The sequence below is a fragment of the Syngnathus typhle genome, linkage group LG2 (assembly GCF_033458585.1).
Source record: "Syngnathus typhle isolate RoL2023-S1 ecotype Sweden linkage group LG2, RoL_Styp_1.0, whole genome shotgun sequence".
Taxonomy (NCBI): Eukaryota; Metazoa; Chordata; class Actinopteri; order Syngnathiformes; family Syngnathidae; genus Syngnathus; species Syngnathus typhle.
The window spans coordinates 1,314,551-1,332,932 of NC_083739.1; the positions used below are offsets into that span (position 1 = coordinate 1,314,551).

General features: G+C 42.6%; 1 protein-coding gene across 2 annotated transcripts in view; it reads right to left on the reverse strand.

Moving 5' to 3' along the window:
* The window catches only part of LOC133149813 (neuron navigator 1-like), a 54,484-nt gene that overhangs the window by 6,250 nt on the left and 29,852 nt on the right, over positions 1-18,382 (reverse strand). For both annotated transcript variants that reach the window (XM_061271967.1, XM_061271966.1), the window contains exons 8-16: positions 7,944-8,082; positions 6,114-6,417; positions 2,485-3,241; positions 1,702-2,205; positions 1,484-1,525; positions 1,254-1,405; positions 889-1,071; positions 713-792; positions 358-435 (exon numbers count right to left, since the gene is read on the reverse strand). In XM_061271967.1, coding sequence (XP_061127951.1) covers positions 358-435; positions 713-792; positions 889-1,071; positions 1,254-1,405; positions 1,484-1,525; positions 1,702-2,205; positions 2,485-3,241; positions 6,114-6,417; positions 7,944-8,082 — 2,239 coding nt within the window. The remainder of the gene's footprint in view (positions 1-357; positions 436-712; positions 793-888; positions 1,072-1,253; positions 1,406-1,483; positions 1,526-1,701; positions 2,206-2,484; positions 3,242-6,113; positions 6,418-7,943; positions 8,083-18,382) is intronic.

Below are 18,382 nucleotides of genomic sequence, written 5' to 3' on the forward strand. Positions count from 1 at the left end.
GTATACATTGTTTGTATACATGCGCCTTGTATACTTTGGAACTTTTTTTTTTTAATGATTTCCCTTTTTTTGAAATATGTTGGATGGTTACTTTGGAACTTTTTTTTTTTTAATGATTTCCCTTTTTTTGAAATATGTTGGAAACAACATTGTTTGTATACATGTTGATCATTTATATTTGAAAGTTGTTCCAATTAAAATGACAGCTTTTGCCTCCAAAATTACAAATTGGATTTTTTTTTTTTACAGTGTAAATACTAAACTCAGTTGGCTATTCAATCTCCAGCAAATGTGTGATACACAGTAGAATTATTTCTTTTTTTTTTTCGAAAAAAAATCATCTTGGGTGTAACTTACATTGGCTGACAACTGCGTGGTCAGATTTGACACCTTTTCCTGGGAAGACTCCAACTCTCTCCTCAGCTTTCGAATTTGCTGAAGGGGGAAAAAAAAACCCCATGTTTTTTCCAAATATGGCTCATTTTTAACAAACACAATTTTAATTTCTTCACATCACACAACAGGGAAAGGAAGGGAAGTGACAGAGCAGCGGAAGCAACACGCACCTCGCCCTGTATCCTTTCCTCTGCCTTTGGATGCAGTGGGAAGAAAAGTGGAGAGGTTAGCAAAAGACGGGGCATTCTCCAGAGAAGGAAGAGAGCAAAGGGAGAGGAAGAAGAGGAGGAGGAGGAGCCGACTCATTTGTAGCTACCTGCGAATGAATGGCATTGCCACTCACCGACGAGTAGCTTGACGAGGCGTTGGACGCCAAAGAGATCACAGACCCGTGAACTGAAAATATCCATTGCAAAGCAATTAAAAATAAATAAATAAATAAATACAAATAAATTATGAATTGAAAAATGTTTATATAATATGTTGTCTTGCCTTCATCATTCATCTCCTTGTCTCTAAAAGATCCAGAGCGAACCATCCCGAAACTGCGGGGCCGTTCGGCCAGCGATAACGTGCTTCCAAGCGGAGACGCCGCGTAAAGCTCGGTGGACGCGTCTTGTGTTGGGATGCTGTTGGACCGAGTCATCCTTGGAGGTCCACCGAGCGGGCTTGGCACTGGCGAGGTGGGAGATGGTCACTTACACATTAATGGCAATAAAAAGGTCAATTGTGAAAGCAAAATATTTGGCACATCTGATCTGGATTGTGCAAGTGGTTGCTGGATTTGGACAAATAGCGTATCAATACAATATCTTTGGAAAATAAATGACTGAATAAATCAAATGAGCTAGACACACCTGTACTGTTCATGGCGGAGCGGTGCAAGGACGTCGTCGGCGAGGAAGACACGGGAAGAGCGAGCGAGTCGCTCATGCCGAGAATACTATGAGAGTGTCTCCTCTCTCCTTTCTCCTTTCCGTCAAAGTCAACATGGGAGGCACTGCTGAAACTACAGCGAGAGGACAAAGGCGCTGCCGATGAGTTCATTCGTCCAACGACGGAAAACAGTTTTAGCAGATTAGCTTACCTTAAACCTTTCTTTGGCAGAGTGTTTCTGTCCCTCTGACAACTGAAGGAACCAAACAATAACATAAAGAGTAAATCTTGGACTGAACTGGTAACTATGACTTTGATTAACCAGCCCAGCATTGTTTTGAAATGAAAAAGACAAGGGCAGCTTCACAAGCAGTGCCACGGCTAACCTCTAGATGGCGCTATATCCCAGAATACTTGATTTCGTCTCACCTGTCAGTCTCGGTCATGGACACTTTATTCCCAGAGCTCCAGCTAGCCGGGGGCCCCTTGTCGTCACGTCGTTCGTCTTCTCTGGACTGGCTGGAGTTGTAGCTTCTCACCGAGTTCTCCCGCCCCCTCTGCTGCAAATCTGAAGCCACGCTCATCTGGAGAGGCAAGGACTCCATGCTGCGATGCAGACCAGACATGCGAGGGTAGAGCAGGGGAGAGGTGCTCCTGACGCCGCCCTCCAGCCCGAGAGAAGTCACTTGCCGAGGCCCCAAGCCGAAGCCCGAGCCGGAGAAGCAGGCCGAAGAGTTGACGTTGAGCAAAGGGGCGGGGCTGGGGGTAAGGCGGGGCCCGCTCGTGGAGTTGGCTAGTTCTTGAAGCTTGGAGTAAGGGGGGATCTTCGGAGGCAAGGAGTCCGGAGCTGCGATGACCTCCGGGTTGTTGGAGTTCAGCTTGTCCAGATGGGAAACTGACGGAGGCTTGGTCAGGCCTCGCGAGCCAGCCAGTCTGGAGACAAAGAAACAAATGCAAAGTCACACGTAGGAATTCCATTTTAAAACTCATAACTTTGATTTCTTTACTTTGCTGTATTTATGTCTGTATTTATTTATCTATTTATTCATACTGAGGCTTTTTTTTATTTTATATGTGTACATTTTACAGTATGCCATGAACATATATTAAGTCATATTTATGAATTCATGGTTGAGTTCAGCAACAGGTGATTTTTTTTCCTCAAATGTTTTTTTTTTGATTGGGAATCATTTCTTGAAGCATCTTAAGCACCTGTGTGAGTTTGACGATGACAGATCTGTGCTCTTGCCACTGGGAGGTCTGAGCCCCTGCAGCCTCCCTCCTCCGTTCTCCGTAGCGGCCTGCGTCCGAGCGGCCTTCGAAGATCCGCCTCCGCACTCCGAGTCCGACACCACAGCTTTGGCTTTGGCTCGCTCTTTCTCCTTCTCTCTGTCCGTTTGATTGACCGGACTCGGGATCCCCCGACTGCCCGTTTTAGTCAGTCCTACTGCAGGATTAAGTCCGGCCTGCTCTTTGAGCCTCGGGCCCTGGAGGGGCGCGCCGGAAGGTTTGGTCAGCCCGGAGCCGGCGTCCACGGTGGCGCTCACCAGACGCGCTGAACTCGGCCGGGTTAGAGTCAAGGTACTTGTCTTGGCTGGGCGGGGCAAAGAGCGGTACTGGAGGGACGTCCTGGCATTTGGAGACAAAAATCCACTCTGGTCACTGTTGGAGACATCCAAACTGGTCTTGCGTCCGCCTGCTGCCGGTTTGACAGGAATACCAGATGTCTTGGGAACGTTGCCACCTGCGCTCACGGCGGATGAACTATGATTTGGGGTGGGCTTTTTGAAACCAAAATTCCCTCCGGTGGATGGCCTGGCAAGACCCGATGGAGGTTTACGTGGCTCGCTAGGAGGAGCGCTCCCATTGCGCTGCTCTTTCCCGGCGTCAGAAGACGAGCGCTGAAGGCTGGAGTTTTTCACTGCTAAGCGAGATTTATCGGAAGGCTTGGTATCTGTCTTCGCTGTACCTGTAGAGAGTAAAAAAAAAAAAAAAGGCTGAATAAAAGTCTCTCTCATGCTGAATAATCCCCAGCGAATCAAATCAGGATGGGATCTTTTATCTGAACCCCGACAAGTCTGTCAGCTGATGAAACCGTGCCCTGACTCACAGCCAGCTTCGCGTGCTTATCATGCACTTACCGTAAGTTTCGGACTATAAATCGCACCGGAGTATAAGTCGCACAAGCCATAAAATGCCCAAAAAAGTGAAAAAAAAAACATATATACACTACCGTTCAAAAGTTTGGGGTCACAAAATTGTTTGGGTGACCCCGAAATTTTGAACGGTAGTGTATATATTTATTTAGATAATTATTTATAGATTATATATATAATCTTCTGTGTAAAAAATATTATAATATATATGTATACTTATATTCATAGATCATATATAATCTTATACAAATATAAGATATCATTTATAATATTTAATTCATAATATTTTATTATAATAAGATTTACACTACCGTTCAAAAGTTTGGGGTCACCCAAACAATTTTGTCACCCCAAACCTTTGAACGGTAGTGTATGTATATAAGTCGCTCCTGAGTATAAGTCGCCCCCCCCACCCAAACTCTGAAAAAAAAACGCAATTTATAGTCCGAAAATTACGGTACTCGCCTTTTCCATTCTGATCAACTCCCAAAAAAAAAAAAAAAAAAAAATCTTCACTTTCCAGTCATGTTTATGCGAGTGTCACAGTTGCGGTGATTCGGCTGTGGAAAAGCACCGCTCGCATTCGCAAAAGCGTGTCTGCGGCCGCTAACGTCCGTGGAACGTTGTCAAACAAAACTTGACGAGACATCTGAAGGAGAAAACTCCACGACTCGCACTTCACGTCTGACCCCATTGGCAAATGAGTGCGACTGACATGAAAGTTATTAGGTGAAAAAAGACCTTTATGAGTCAGCGAGAGAAATTGAAAGCTAACAATGCTCGTGCTTACAATAGGTAAGTAGGAGACATTTATTAACACAGTCAAAGAAGTGCTGTTGAATGAGACCCACCGGCGTGCAGCCATCTGGAGTCACTTAACAGTTTGTCAAAGCCGCAAAATGCACACGCGCATTTCCCACTTAACGTTGCGCTTAGCAATATCACGCGTCACGTTTTTCACAGTATAAAAAATGTGGCCATGTACTGGAAAGTTTGAATGGATCGCACGGCCACAAGGTTACACTTACAGTAAAGAATCAAGTTGACAGGCAGAATGAGAGGCATTTTATGGGCGCCGGCTTCGGGCACCCGGCCGGCCGGCTTCATGCGAGACATGTTGTCCATTCATCCGCATAACAAGCATCTTTGTCCTCGGCCGCAATGGCTTTATGTCAGTGACAGAAATGAACACTGGCTCAAAAGTGACAACCAAGTAAGGTTGTTAATCTAGAAGGTGGTCGTTTTATTTTAACAGCCACACGCCAGTCTGATTTTTGGCTGGATTCGACAAAAACTCACTCATATGACTAATGAGGACCCCAATGTTTTTTGTTTTTTTATATACCGTATTTTCCGGACTATAAGGCGCACCTAAAAACCTAAAATCTTCCCAAAAGCCGACAGTGCGCCTTATAGTCCAGTGCGCCTTATATATGGACTAAATTCCTAAATTCAAACTGGCCTGAAGCATTGTGTCATGAAATCAAGCACAAGTGGCCTGCTGAAGACTATGAATAATGAATCAAAAAGACTATGGATCATTATTTTGTGATTATAAAGTCATTTGTTGCATCTGAAGTTGAAATAAAAAAGATAAAATGGAGAATGATTTGATTTGGATTAAAAATCTGACATGATGCATTAATGGTGCGCCTTATAGTCCGGTGCGCCTTATATAAGGATTAAGTTTTAAAATGGGCCATTCATTGAAGGTGCGCCTTATAGTCCGGTGCGCCTTATAGTCCGGAAAATACGGTAACTCTTTTAAACAATGCAAAACCCGAAACACTATATTTACCAAGGGGGGCGTTTGACTAAGTGCCCCCTGATAGAGAGAAAATAGCTGAGGAGAAAAGATTGTGCCAAAGAGAGCCCTGCAATCAATTCTACATAATCTATTTTTGTCTTTATTGTCATTTTGATTCGGAAAAACGACAGAGGCACAAATAACGGTGTAAAATGAACAGATTGAGTTATTTTTACCAACTGTAAGGTACATCTTGTACATAATAAGCTGGTACAAAATGCTACAGATGGTCAGTTCGGTTCATGGTGATTTAATCACAGGATAGTTGTGCGATGAAAAAAAAACCCTGTTTATATAGCCACTGCTTATATAGACAGGCACAGAACAGCATGGCTAATATCCTGTTGTTCTTTGAGTGTGTGTATGTGTGGGACACACACACACACACGTGCCCGAACATAAACAGGACAAAGATGACGTGCTTAAAAAGGAGCTGCACAATCCCCACAATTGTAAGACCTTAATGCAAATGAATGTTTTTTTTTTTTTTAATAGCGTGACACTTTTTACAGCTGGCACAATCTCAAATGTCCCATCCAGACACACATCCATTTTTTTTTTAGGAATGATTCAACAGCAAGCTCAGCTAAAAAAAGAAAGGAAAAGGGAAGAAGAATAAAAAAAACAAAAAGGTTTTTCAACGCCTGTGTGTGTGTGTATGGTTGGCTGTCAGGAAGGGAGTGAGTGGGTGGCGATGGGCGTTTGATACATGGCACTGCTCACTACTGGCCCAGAGGGTGGGCTGCAGCTGCGGGTGAATGTGTCGTGAACAAAGACGGCGAGTGTGTCCGTCCGTCACGATGTGGGACTGGCGCAACACAGAATACTAAGCAAAGCCGTTTATTTATCTGCTTCGAAAAGCGACGGACCGCGCTCACCTGCCACTTTGAGCCCACTGGGAGGTGTGTGCGTGATGGGTGAGGTGACCGCCACCGGTGGGTTCCTTCCCTTCTTCAAGGCGTTCCCATACACCAGCGTCTGAGGTTTCTTTAGTTCACCCTTTACTCCTTCGTGACCGTCCGCCAGCGGCCGGGATTTTTTCCATTTATTGTCGGACTCGGACTTGAGGCTTCCCGTATCGTAGGTGCCGCTTCCCAAACTCTTCCGGCTGGGTTTGGCATGGTCACTGTCCCACAAAAGTCCGCTTTCCACCAGAGACCTTTTCTCAGCATCTGTGCGCATCTAGAAAGACGTACGAAATATTTTTAGACAAGTGAGAGAATATTTTTCCATTATTTTGTGGGATTACTTAAAAACTGCAGCTGACGAATTTTTAATAAATAAACAAATAAATAAATAAGCAAGCAAGCTAGCAAATAAATAAATAAATTAATTAATTAGTTTTAAAAAATAGTGCATGTTACCATTGTTACACTCAGCGCTTCCTGCGAGCGTATCGGATTTGTGTTCCACTAAACAGGCTCCGATTTCACGCTGAGAAAGTGCAAAATTGTTTTGGTATTTGGTAATGCTTATCTGCTCATCTGTTTTTACATCTTCACAGCAGCTTAAGAAACATTTGATTGAACCTTGCTTTCACTGAACCTTAAAAAAATCTCAGCTTTTAAACAAAAACATTAATCACAAACACCCAGCATTCAAACAGGGGTGTGTAGACTTTTTATATCCACTGCATGTCTGAAAAAGTCCAATGAGAACTTGAAGTCATAGTCCCAAACTTACTCCATGCATCCCCGAGTGGCAAACAAAAACTACCTCAGGCAACACGACGCTGCAGGTGTCGCTTACAACGGACCTGTCGAAAATCTGGTTCAACAAGTCGGGCGGCAATCAACGTTGAAACAATACGATGGTTAAACAAGAAGCAAAGGCTTAACAAGTGCAACGGTCTATGTTAAAAGACAAGACCTCAGCTGTGACACTTACTCCCAGTCACTTCATCGGGCTGGATTCCTTTTTTTTTTTTTTTTATGAAAAGCCAATCGTACCGTACCGTAATTTTCGGACTATAAGTCGCACCGGAGTATAAGTCGCACCAGCCATAAAATGCCCAAAAAAGTGAAAAAAAAACATATATATGTATATAAGTCGCTCCTGAGTATAAGTCGCCCCCCCACCCAAACTATGAAAAAAAACACAACTTATAGTCCGAAAATTACGGTATGTCTCTAGCAGTTTAAGATTGGGAAGAACATTTTACAGACAAAACAAGATCATCTAAGAGATCATCTTTAAATACAATCAATGTGGGTCTATCAGACAATATGGGCCACATGATGATGTGATGCTTGGTTGCCATGGTAATGCCACTACGGAGGGGGGGGGGGGTGGTCAATGGTTTCCATGAACAAGGCATGGGGAGAGACGCTTAATAGGTTCTTCTAGCTCAATGACCCGGATGCCGGACCGCAGATGTGCACGTGCGTGAGTCCGAGACCCGTCGCTCACTTACAGGACAAGACAAAGAGCCGCACTCTCAGCATCCCCCGCAGTAGTTGCTATGGTTACGCCGAATCCTGTGCTTCACTGTATCCCTCTCTAAAAATCCCCCTACAGCACTCGCATTAAGTCCCATCACATCCCTGCCGCAGCTTCAGTGACTTGTTAGATTGCACATTAGCACATGGGACTAAACGCGGGCATCTCTTCAAATGTTAGAGGCGCTAATAGCATTCCGAAATTATGAGTGTGTGTGTGCACAGAATACCTAATGAGGGTGTGCGTGAGTGTGAACATGCGCCACTTACCACAACGGCCGAGTTTCTGCGGGAGCCAATGGGCGTGGAAGGAAGTGAGTTGAGGGTGGGGCTTGTGATGAACTCTTCAGAGCTCAGATTGTCCGAGCCGTCGCTCAGGCCGCTGCTGATGGAACTGCTTTCGTCCCAGCTAGAAGACAAAAGAGTTGGTCGGATGATGTCGACATTTGTGTGGGTTTCTTAAAAAGATTTTCAGAGTATGTTCAGGTCGACCTAATTTTGAAATTCAGTAAAAACTGTTGAAATGTTTTAAAAAGTTGAATGTTAATAAAAACTGCTCGCAATATCTCGAAGACAATTTGTAATTTTAGTATTGACACAATTTGTCTTTGAGGGTCAAATAAAATTTTGTGGCGAGCCGTAACTGGCCTTGTGTTTGACACCTGTGCTGTAGAGCTTTGTTGTACCGTAATTTTCGGGCTATAAGTTGCACCGGAGTATAAGTCGCACCAGCCATAAAATGCCCAAAAAAGTATATATATATGTATATAAGTCGCTCCTGAGTATAAGTCGCCCCCTCCACCCAAACTATGAAAAAAAAAAACGCGACTTATAGTCCGAAAATTACGGTACTAACAAACATCGCCATAAATTTGAATATTTTGAATTACAAGTTGCATTCTTTAGCGCAGTATCATGCCGCACATAACCTCCTGTAACTGATTGATTTCGAGATGACAAAAGGAGTTGAATCTAAATTGAATCCCGTCCAAAACGTTTAAGAAGTAAAGCAGAATGAATGACTAAAGCACCACAAGCAACAGATTGAGCTCAATGTCTTCCACTTGATGAAAAATTCATCGACATTGTGGCTCATTGTTCGACTTCCATCCACGCAGCATCCCCGCAAGACACGTCGACACATTCAAGTCAGCCTACGTTCACAAAAATAGCCTTAAAGCACATATACATGTGTGCTGAACATACACACGATGGCACCCACAATTACAGGCGGGGCGCTAGGACGACCGTTTGCTTCCTGTCCAAACCAAATGCGGTCACAATCCTGACATGATTTGAATCAGACACATCTCAAATAAAACAAATCTGTCGCCTGCTTCAAAAAAATGATTGTAAAAAAAAAAAAAAAACGGAAGTGCATGCTTGATAACATGAAGTGGGCCATGTTTCAAAAGTCGGAGGGGTGCCCTCGTTTTGGGTCATCACGTCAGACTGCTCTTATAGTAAAGAGTGGGGGGTGGCCTAATAAGGTCATGGCTATACTGTAATACAAGGGAGTCGAGGGCCTTTCGGTTGGGTGCCTGTGTGGGTCACACCATTGCCTGGGGGGTTTTGATGACAGCCATCGGGGGTGGGAAGCCTGTCCTGTCTGGCCTGTGAATGAATATCTTTGGCGCAAAAAAGTAGACCACATACCGTAATTTTCGGACTATAAGTCGCGTTTGTTTTTCCATAGTTTGGGTGGGGGGGCGACTTATACTCAGGAGCGACTAATATACATATATATGGGTCTTTTTTCACTTTTTTGGGCATTTTATGGCTGGTGCGACTTATACTCCGGTGCGACTTATAGTCCAAAAATTACGGTATTAAATCTGAAAGAGACTCCATTTTTGGGGCCAACATTGCACAGTACCAATCATTTAGGGTGGAATTTGTTAAATGATGGCGTCTGTTTCAAGTTTCGCTTGCTTCTCAGAGCAAGGAACTGAAGTTGTTTCTCTTCCTATTGCGAAAGTCCCCACTGTGGGACTTTGATACAGCAGGACTGTTGAAAAGCCCATCAGTGCCTGAACCCCCTCAGAGTCTTTCCCAACACATGAATATGTCATTGTTTCCTCATTGGACACCCTTGGCTGCTGGAGGAGAAACCTCCGGGAGGGACGTGCAGCTGTGGTTCATCAGCACCACAACACCAGCACAGCACCAGATGTATGAAGCAATGCATGTTTGTTCAGAGCAAACAGACAAACACTGACTGGGCTGGTTTGTGCCACTCAACTGAACTCCGAGACAAAGTCAAGACAGAAATGAACACCACCAGGATAATACGGATGAGCCAATAGGGACTAAACCAATAATGATAACCCAAACTGTTAGCTAAAGGTGGGTAGAGCAGCGAAATATCAACATTACCATTGCCTAATATTATGAATCAAGCAAAAGTAACAAGTACCGTAATTTTCGGACTATAAGTCGCACCGGAGTATAAGTCGCACCAGCCATAAAATGCCCAAAAAAGTGAAAAAAACCCATATATATGTATATAAGTCGCTCCTGAGTATAAGTCGCCCCCCCACCCAAACTATGAAAAAAAACCCGCGACTTATAGCCCGAAAATTACGGTAGACCTTCAAATAATGACTTGAGCAAATATTGAGTGAACATCAACAAGTTGGTAATGAATAACTGGTAAGAGAGTTACTATTTATTAGCATGTGTCGTTAGCATTGCTTCCCCTCTTTGTTTGCGCACACATGTAAAGCATCTTTGGTTACAAAGTGGATTTTTGAAATGGTTCTTCTATTTAGTTCCATCAAGGCTCAATCAATCAAACAGCAAAACTTGAAGGGCTTTCAGCTTTGATCTATGCAAATGAATTCAATCCTCTTCCATTGTCCTCCGCTCTGTGAGTCCTAAAACTGGAAATTCAAGAAAATCTCTCCAACGATAAACATCTTAAGCTTCCCATGACTGTCTTTTTTGTGACATAAAGGAATTTAATTTTACTGCCAAGAGCTGATATCAATACTTAACTGTCGACATGCGGGAGCTAGCCCCACCAACTCCCATCAACTCTGCAAGACAAGACAAAAGTTCATCTGAAACACGAATAGTAAAAATGATGGGAAACCGGAAAAGATTTAAAAGGCTAGCATCAAAAGAAAAGCGGGATGACAGATGGGGAACCTTCTCATCTTCTCAGGATGCTCCCGCTCTAGTGGCCCATCAATCCTTCTAAACATCAAGAGCAAACCCAATTTTCATATTAACTAGCAATATGTTATATGATGATAATATTTTGATGATATTCGCGGTAGCACAGCACACTAGCTTTACCATTTGGTACTCCAATTTATATAAATCATCAATTATTCCAAATCGGACTGTCTTTGTTTGCCTCTTTGAAGCAGTCAATTATGTTGTAAGCATGATGAGTGGGATTCATTATGCCACGGCTCTTCTGAGCTCATCAGTGCGGCACTATTATTAGTCATTCAATAAGGCTAGTTAGCGTTAGCCATGAGCTAAGGGGAGCGGGCTTTCTTCAGACAGTTTGATTGTTTTAAACATACAAGGCGCAATATGATTTTATTTTAAATTTTGTTTGATAGCAAACCTCAAGCAGGGAGTATTTGAAGCATCTTTTTGGATGAATTATTCACCAAAACGCTCGATGGAACGACTGCTCAGAAAACCAATAAGTGGGGTCAATCTCAAGACACTGCACTTCTTTTCTGAAAATCACTTCACATTTGAAATGAACAACATTGCATGGATGAAACCCTTTAACAGCAACATTAAAGTGTCAGCCACCACCATTAACAAGGATGCTAATTAATCCCAAATGGCTTCAGGCTGCTAAAGCGTTCAAGCTAATGTTTCAAGATGGCAACAACATTAGCTTGTTCTGCTAGATTGGAATCATTAGGATAGTATTTACTTATCTTTCAATATGAACGTGGCAGACTGTTCAAAGAAATGATGACATGTACAGATTACAGTATGAGATTAAAAAAACATTTCTCAGACAGTTGTTTTTGGCTGAAACGTGCCGCTAACATGTTTTGCTGCGTCCGGGTCAAGACGCTCAAAACAACGGCAGCAAATGAAATCTTTCGACAGATTTTCCGTTCACTTTCCCATGGAAAATTAATTTCAGCTGGCAAAAGCTACAAGCGAGTTTTGCTGCTTTTCCAATGGTGCAGATGAATGGCCAACAGTTGTTCCCGTCTGCACACAAGATGGATAAACTCACCATGACTTTGCATTGCATATTCAAGGCTTGACTATCTGCTCAGCTAAATAATAGTCCACTTCCATTAACAAGCCTCATTATTCCACCACAATACAAGCTATTAAGATAATTGCTTATCGCAGCGTGCGTGGTAGTTTTTGCAAGCGATTGGGAGAGAGCTAGACACGCTCTGAAACTGTGTCCAAATGAAGCGCCGTGAAACAAAACAGCTGGCCCTGCAGTGATTTGGGGTAGAAATCCTTACTTAAAAGTTAGCTGGCCAATCTGCAATCTTTAAGCGCCTGCTAGCAGTTGATAAGCAGTTTCATTTAAATAAATGAACACATTCTTATTGTTAGTTTAAGACTTCCATCAGTCTGTACAATTGATAAAGAAAAAAAAACTTGCAGATTGCTAACAGGGTTGAATGACATCAATTTATGCATTTTGTTTGGGCCTGTATAGTTAAAACGAGTCCCCTCCAAACTGGCTAGCAAATGCACGGAAAGACTTTTGTGCACGTCGACAGTGGACAGGAAAGTTCCACTCCTAATAAAATCCACAGTGTCACATGGCCTAACCCGAAATGGCTAAATCAGAAGGCACTGATGCCTTTTCAATCGAATGGAAAAAGGGCAGTGCCAGATTGGCACCGACCGAGCGAGAGATGGAAAGGGCGGCTGATGAAATCTTTCAGAAAAAATGCAGGGGAATAATCCAGCCAGTGTTTATCGTATTGATGGGTGGAGAAACTCTTACATCATACCGGTTTACCGGTTTCTACCGAGAACGTCTGGACATACGGCTCGGGGTGCACAGATGGTTAACAACATGAGACCTTGGAGCACGTCAGCTGCTATCGCCAGGAAGCAGACACACCGATCTGTGTAATCCTTGTGTTTCGTACACTAGTATATCCGGTCAGGCTTTGTTTTTAAATTTAAATTTGACTTAATAATAGCATACAGCAATGACAATTGAATTGATTATTAAAATAAATAGCAATTTTTGCTTCATAGCCAGTATAGAGCATTTTTGCTTCCAATTTGAAGCCAAAACAAAAAAACAGCATGTCAGGCTTTTTTTTAAAAGGAAAATATTACCGTATTTTCCGGACTATAAGGGGCACCGGACTATAAGGCGCACCTTCAATGAATGGCCCATTTTAAAACTTTGTCCATATATAAGGCGAACCGGACTATAAGGTGCACCATTAATGCATCATGTCAGATTTGTAATCCAAATCAAATCATTCTCCATTTTATCTTTTTTATTTCAACATCAGATGCAACAAATGACTTTATAATCACAAAATAATGATCCATAGTCTTTTTGATTCATGATTCCTAGTCTTCAGCGGGCCACTTATGATTGATTTCATGACACAATGCTTTGGGCCAGTTTAAATTTAGGAATTTGGTCCATATATAAGGCGCGCTGGACTACAAGGCGCACTATCGGCTTTTGAGAAAATTTTAGGTTTTTAGATGCGCCTTATAGTCCGGAAAATACGGTACATTTTACTTTATAATAGCTTACAGCAATGACAATTGAATTGAATGTAAACAATTTAGCATTTCTGCTTGCAGTTTGAAGCAAAAATAAAATAATATCATTTATGCTTGGAATTTGAAGGGAAAAAATAACGTCACTAACATCTCAAGGTGCCACTGTACTAAGAATATTTTCCTGTGTTATGTTATCCATCAGCGCAGCTCCATACAGGGCCGTAAAGACCTTACCCGACAGGCCGAGCACATAGAAAATATCGTATCTTGAAAACCTCAAATTCTTGACATACTGGCTCAGTATGTATGGAGCGGTTATCATCGTCATCATACAAACCATCTGCGGCTCTCTACAAATTGTCCATCCCAAAGCAACACCAGGCTAATAAATGATTATTAAATGATGGCCGCGTGGGGGCACTTACCAAGCCACAAATCGCTCATTAAAATGCCTTTTATTCTTTTACGCTACGTCACATTCTCAGACGAGCTATATTGTAAAAGACTTTTCGGAAGTCACAGTAGCCTATTCGCAAATGTCCCCGTCAGCATTAGAGTAGTTTGTTTCAGAAGACAATGTGACAATAAGGAGCGACACACTTTGGGGGCATTAAAAGGGATTAGTGAGCGAATGAGTTTAATTACTGCTAATTCCATCTGCCAGCAGAAGAGGAATTGGCCAATAGCCTTGACATGTGTGTGTGAAGGAAACCTAAAGAGGAAGAATGAAGACGTCGGTGGCGTTAAGCGGCAATCAAGGAGGAGAAATCCTCTTGGGCCTTTGATGGCTGCGACCCTGACAGCAATGACCCGGAGGGGTCTCAAGTACAAATGTGATATGGGACATTGTCCCCTCCGTGGAGTGAATGACTTGTCTGGTTTCTCCTTTAAGGAATTTTGATCTGTACATTTTCCTTATGAGTGTAGGGAAAACATTTTGCTGAAATATATAATCAAAGCACTATAATCAGTGAAAAGTTCACATACTTTGTTGGAAAAAAAAAGCTATTTTGATTGATGCTCTTAAAATAACCTTTTGGCTTTGATTGCGCAATACGGAGCCATGTAAATCTCTGGATGTCTCGGTTCTAGACGCTCCCAAATGAAGTTTGTCCAAAAAGTTGACTACTAATGAAATGAAGCAAGACAAAAAAACAGTGGAGGGCCCAAGCATCATATAAGGAATCATTTCGCGGGTGATCAAGCTGACACCCAACTGGGTCAACTTGATCTATTGTGAGCCCCGATATGGACCTGCGTGGAACTCCATCTTCTGACTTCAGGCGAGTTTTAAAGCTTGAAGCTGCCAGTTTCTTTCAGCTTAGAGCTTTAATATCTTTGAACCTACTTTACATAAATTAAGGTATTAAGAAATTTAGGGATTATCTTTACCACCTCAAAGTAGAAAGTGTAACAAAACGGCTCTTGGACAAAAGAGCAGAAGAAATTGGGTGCTGGTGACCTCTGATGTGGTTTAGTCAGCCTTGACATCCAATGTCGGGATTTTACTTCCCAAAATCTATCGTGAGCGGAATCACAAGAGGGACAGCACTCCCGAGACAAGGTGGAATGTCCTTTCAAATGGTTTCCTTAAGTCGTTCCGTCTGGGGTTTAGCGTGAAGCACCCACTAAGTTGAAAGATTCGAGGAGGAGTTCAACAAAGGGGAACCCCGGCCGTTTGGAGGCCCAGGCTTGGATCCTTGGCTAGAATTACCTCTGGCCTCCCTCCAGGAACGTCAGCTGACTTAACGGCCGTGTGAATTAACAGCGTAGAAGGATGTTTTGGTTTGAAAGGAACCGGGGGGGAGTACATCAACGAGAAGGGAGGTACCGCTTTGAAATGTAGCACGTGTCTTGCTAGCTTGAAGCAGCTTCGTGGAGGGATCAAAACAATACAGGAAAGAAAGAAAGAAAACTCGGGTGTCGCCCGATTAAGATTCTCAGCCTGTTTGGTCAGAACTTCAGCGGGAAACATAATGTTAGCAGTTATATCGATGTAAGTGTTATGATGACAACAGCTAACGTGCTAATCTGGAGGATTAGGACAAGTCAACTGCTATTCAAGCTTGTGTTATGTCAGCTTTGCGCCGTGGATGGAATGAAAAGGAAAGAATAAAGAGCAATAGCACAATGCGCAAAAATTTCAATCGTGTGCTTTTCTTTTTTTTAATGGACTAAAGCTCCACAAAGAGACGACAGACCAGACTAGAACACCACTAAGCACCTGGCAAAGGTTGTCCAAACATTCGAGCAAAAACAATAAGTAACAAAGGCCCGTTGATGTCAGCACATGAACTTTCTCATTTTGATGAGTTGTGATCAAATATACGGAGAATATTAAAGGCATAGCATGAAATAAGAGTATGCATAGCCCAAATCCTCTTTCTCTATTGAAATGAATAAAAATGCCATTAATCTGTTCCAGTATCTCAAACCCAACACAGATTTGTTTAACCTTTTGAAATAAAAAATATGGTGAATATTGTTATATTAACTGTCTACATACGATGCTTCACCATTTGTGTCCAAATATCCATTGTTCCTTCCGATGCTAACCACTAGCATGTAAAGGGCATTTTCCATATACTGGATGTTAGCATTAGGCTGAATGGACTTTAAGGCAAAGTAGTTTTTGTTGTATATTTAGTTTGAGAGTGGAAATAAAGAGCCTCAACTTCTGCTTGTTGTAAAGTGCCACCATACAGCGACCGCACCTCAAGCTCAAGACAGCCCGTCGAGTTTGCATTAGATGACAACACATGGAGAGGTGAGCGACATGCCTGGAGGGCGCTCCCATCAAGAGCATGCAACCCTTCACCTGCTGTCACCCAAAACACACACATAATACTCATGGCCCTTCAAGATGTTCCAGCATTCCTTGCCGTGGGGCTTGCTCTAAACACACACTTGACATTCCAGTGTGTGTATTCTGGGCTCCCACTCCCTAATCCTCCAACATATGCAAGCACATACATCTAGCAAAGTATCAGCGGAAGGAAATAGCAAGCGTGTCAATATAAGGAAAGGGGACAAAAGTGGCAGCTTGAGTTGATTTTCGAGGTGTCATTGAGTTCTACACGTGCACCTTTTTGCTTCACGTGCGCCGAACCGTGCGTGCTGCAGCATTGTTTGATGTTAGTCCCCCTCACCACAGGAGGCACCACCTCAGGAAGATATGAGCTCTGTGAACATGGGCTCCTGTGTACAATAAAAAGCGTGTGTGTGTTGTTTCATTCTCACTAATGACTAAGTTGCCAATGTAACCTTGTTCAATTACCGTAGTTTCCGCCCTATAAGGCGCACCTAAAAACCTAAAATTTTCTCAAAAACCAACAGTGCGCCTTATAGTCCAGTGCGCCTTATATGTGGACTAAATTCCTAAATTCAAACTGGCCCGAAGTATTGTGTCATGAAATCAATCATAAGTGGCCCACTGAGGACTATGAATCATGACTCAAAAAGACTATGGATCATTATTTTATGATTATAAAGTCATTTGTTCCGTCTGAAGTTGAAATAAAAAAGATAAAATGGAGAATGATTTGATTTGGATTCAAAATCTGACATGATGCATTAATGGTGCGCCTTATAGTCTTATATAAGGATAAAGTTTTAAAATGGGCCATTCATTGAAGGTGCTCCTTATAGTCCGGTGCGCCTTATAGGCCGGAAAATACGGTACTTGCTAAGCAGCTAGAATCAGATTGTTTAGGGATGAGTTGTGTTGTTATGATTATTTACCGTCAGGTATTTCTTTCACAATCGTCTACATTCAGGAGATGATCCCATTTTTGCTTTGGTAGGAATCACAGCAAGCTTGAAGAATACGCAGGAGGTGGAGAGGCTGTCGGTTCAAATTGTGATTCTTCAGCAATTGCTGCGTAATTCTTTGTGGATGTGATGACCTCATAAAGCTTTAGTATTGCAATCATCGTGATTTAAGACGGGTAATCAGAGGTTTGAGTGGTTAAACATCATCTGTGGTAAATCCACAGGGGTTAATCTTGGGACCCATACTGTTTCTGTTGTGCAGTTTGGATCGATTGAAATGTGTTAGAGCTGTTTCTTTGCAGACGACACAAATATTTGATCTTCTGGGAAGGACTTGCAGGAGCCTTTAGAGGTCAATGAAAAGCATCAGTGCCAATACTATACCTATATGTGTAAGTGTCGATACTGTACATATGCTCCGATACTATACACATGGCCCGATACTATACATATGCTCCGATACTAATATTTCTAAGATGAATGAATGTTTTTCTGGACAAGCGGACATCGTCACGTTGACCCTTTTGACTTTCCCAACAAACTCAGCAAAGTCTGTTTTCAAAACAACCCAATCTTCCTTAAGCCCACCATCAGCACAACAGAGTCTTTGCGATGCCACAATATTTGTCAAAGAAATGGATGATCGCAGCAATGCTAACAATAGCAACCATCCGCTATCAGCTTGAATGACGACATTGTAAGTGCAAATAAATAGTTGGTGAAAACGCCTGAGCCGATCCAACCTTCAGCTTAACCTGTGACTCACACACGCAAATGAATGACATCTTCCGACACACACCTGGACCACATCATACCCTCTCGGTCTATATTTTAAACGGAATGCCGTTACAAAGATTTATGGGACTTGAGTGTCAATGAGTGATGTCACACTCTTTCCAATCTGCGGTTATCATGGGGCCCAGTCACGCTGAGCAGACACACAGTGGGACAAAGTTGATGTTGGATTTACTTTTCACTCCAGCTCATGGTATTACTCAAATCTATGTGTTGCTTGGAAATGGGTTGTTCACAATCACTGTTGTAATGTTTGATTAAAAATGTGCGTAACCACGGTCTGTTTAGAAATGCACGTTCAACAAAAACACCCCATTAGGCCGGCCCCCTGGGGGACTTGAGAATGTGCAATTGGAAGATAGTGAAACTGTTTGAAGCTTTGTGTGTGTGTGTGTGTTTCTAATGATCCAATGAATGGACGGATCTTCACTGCAACA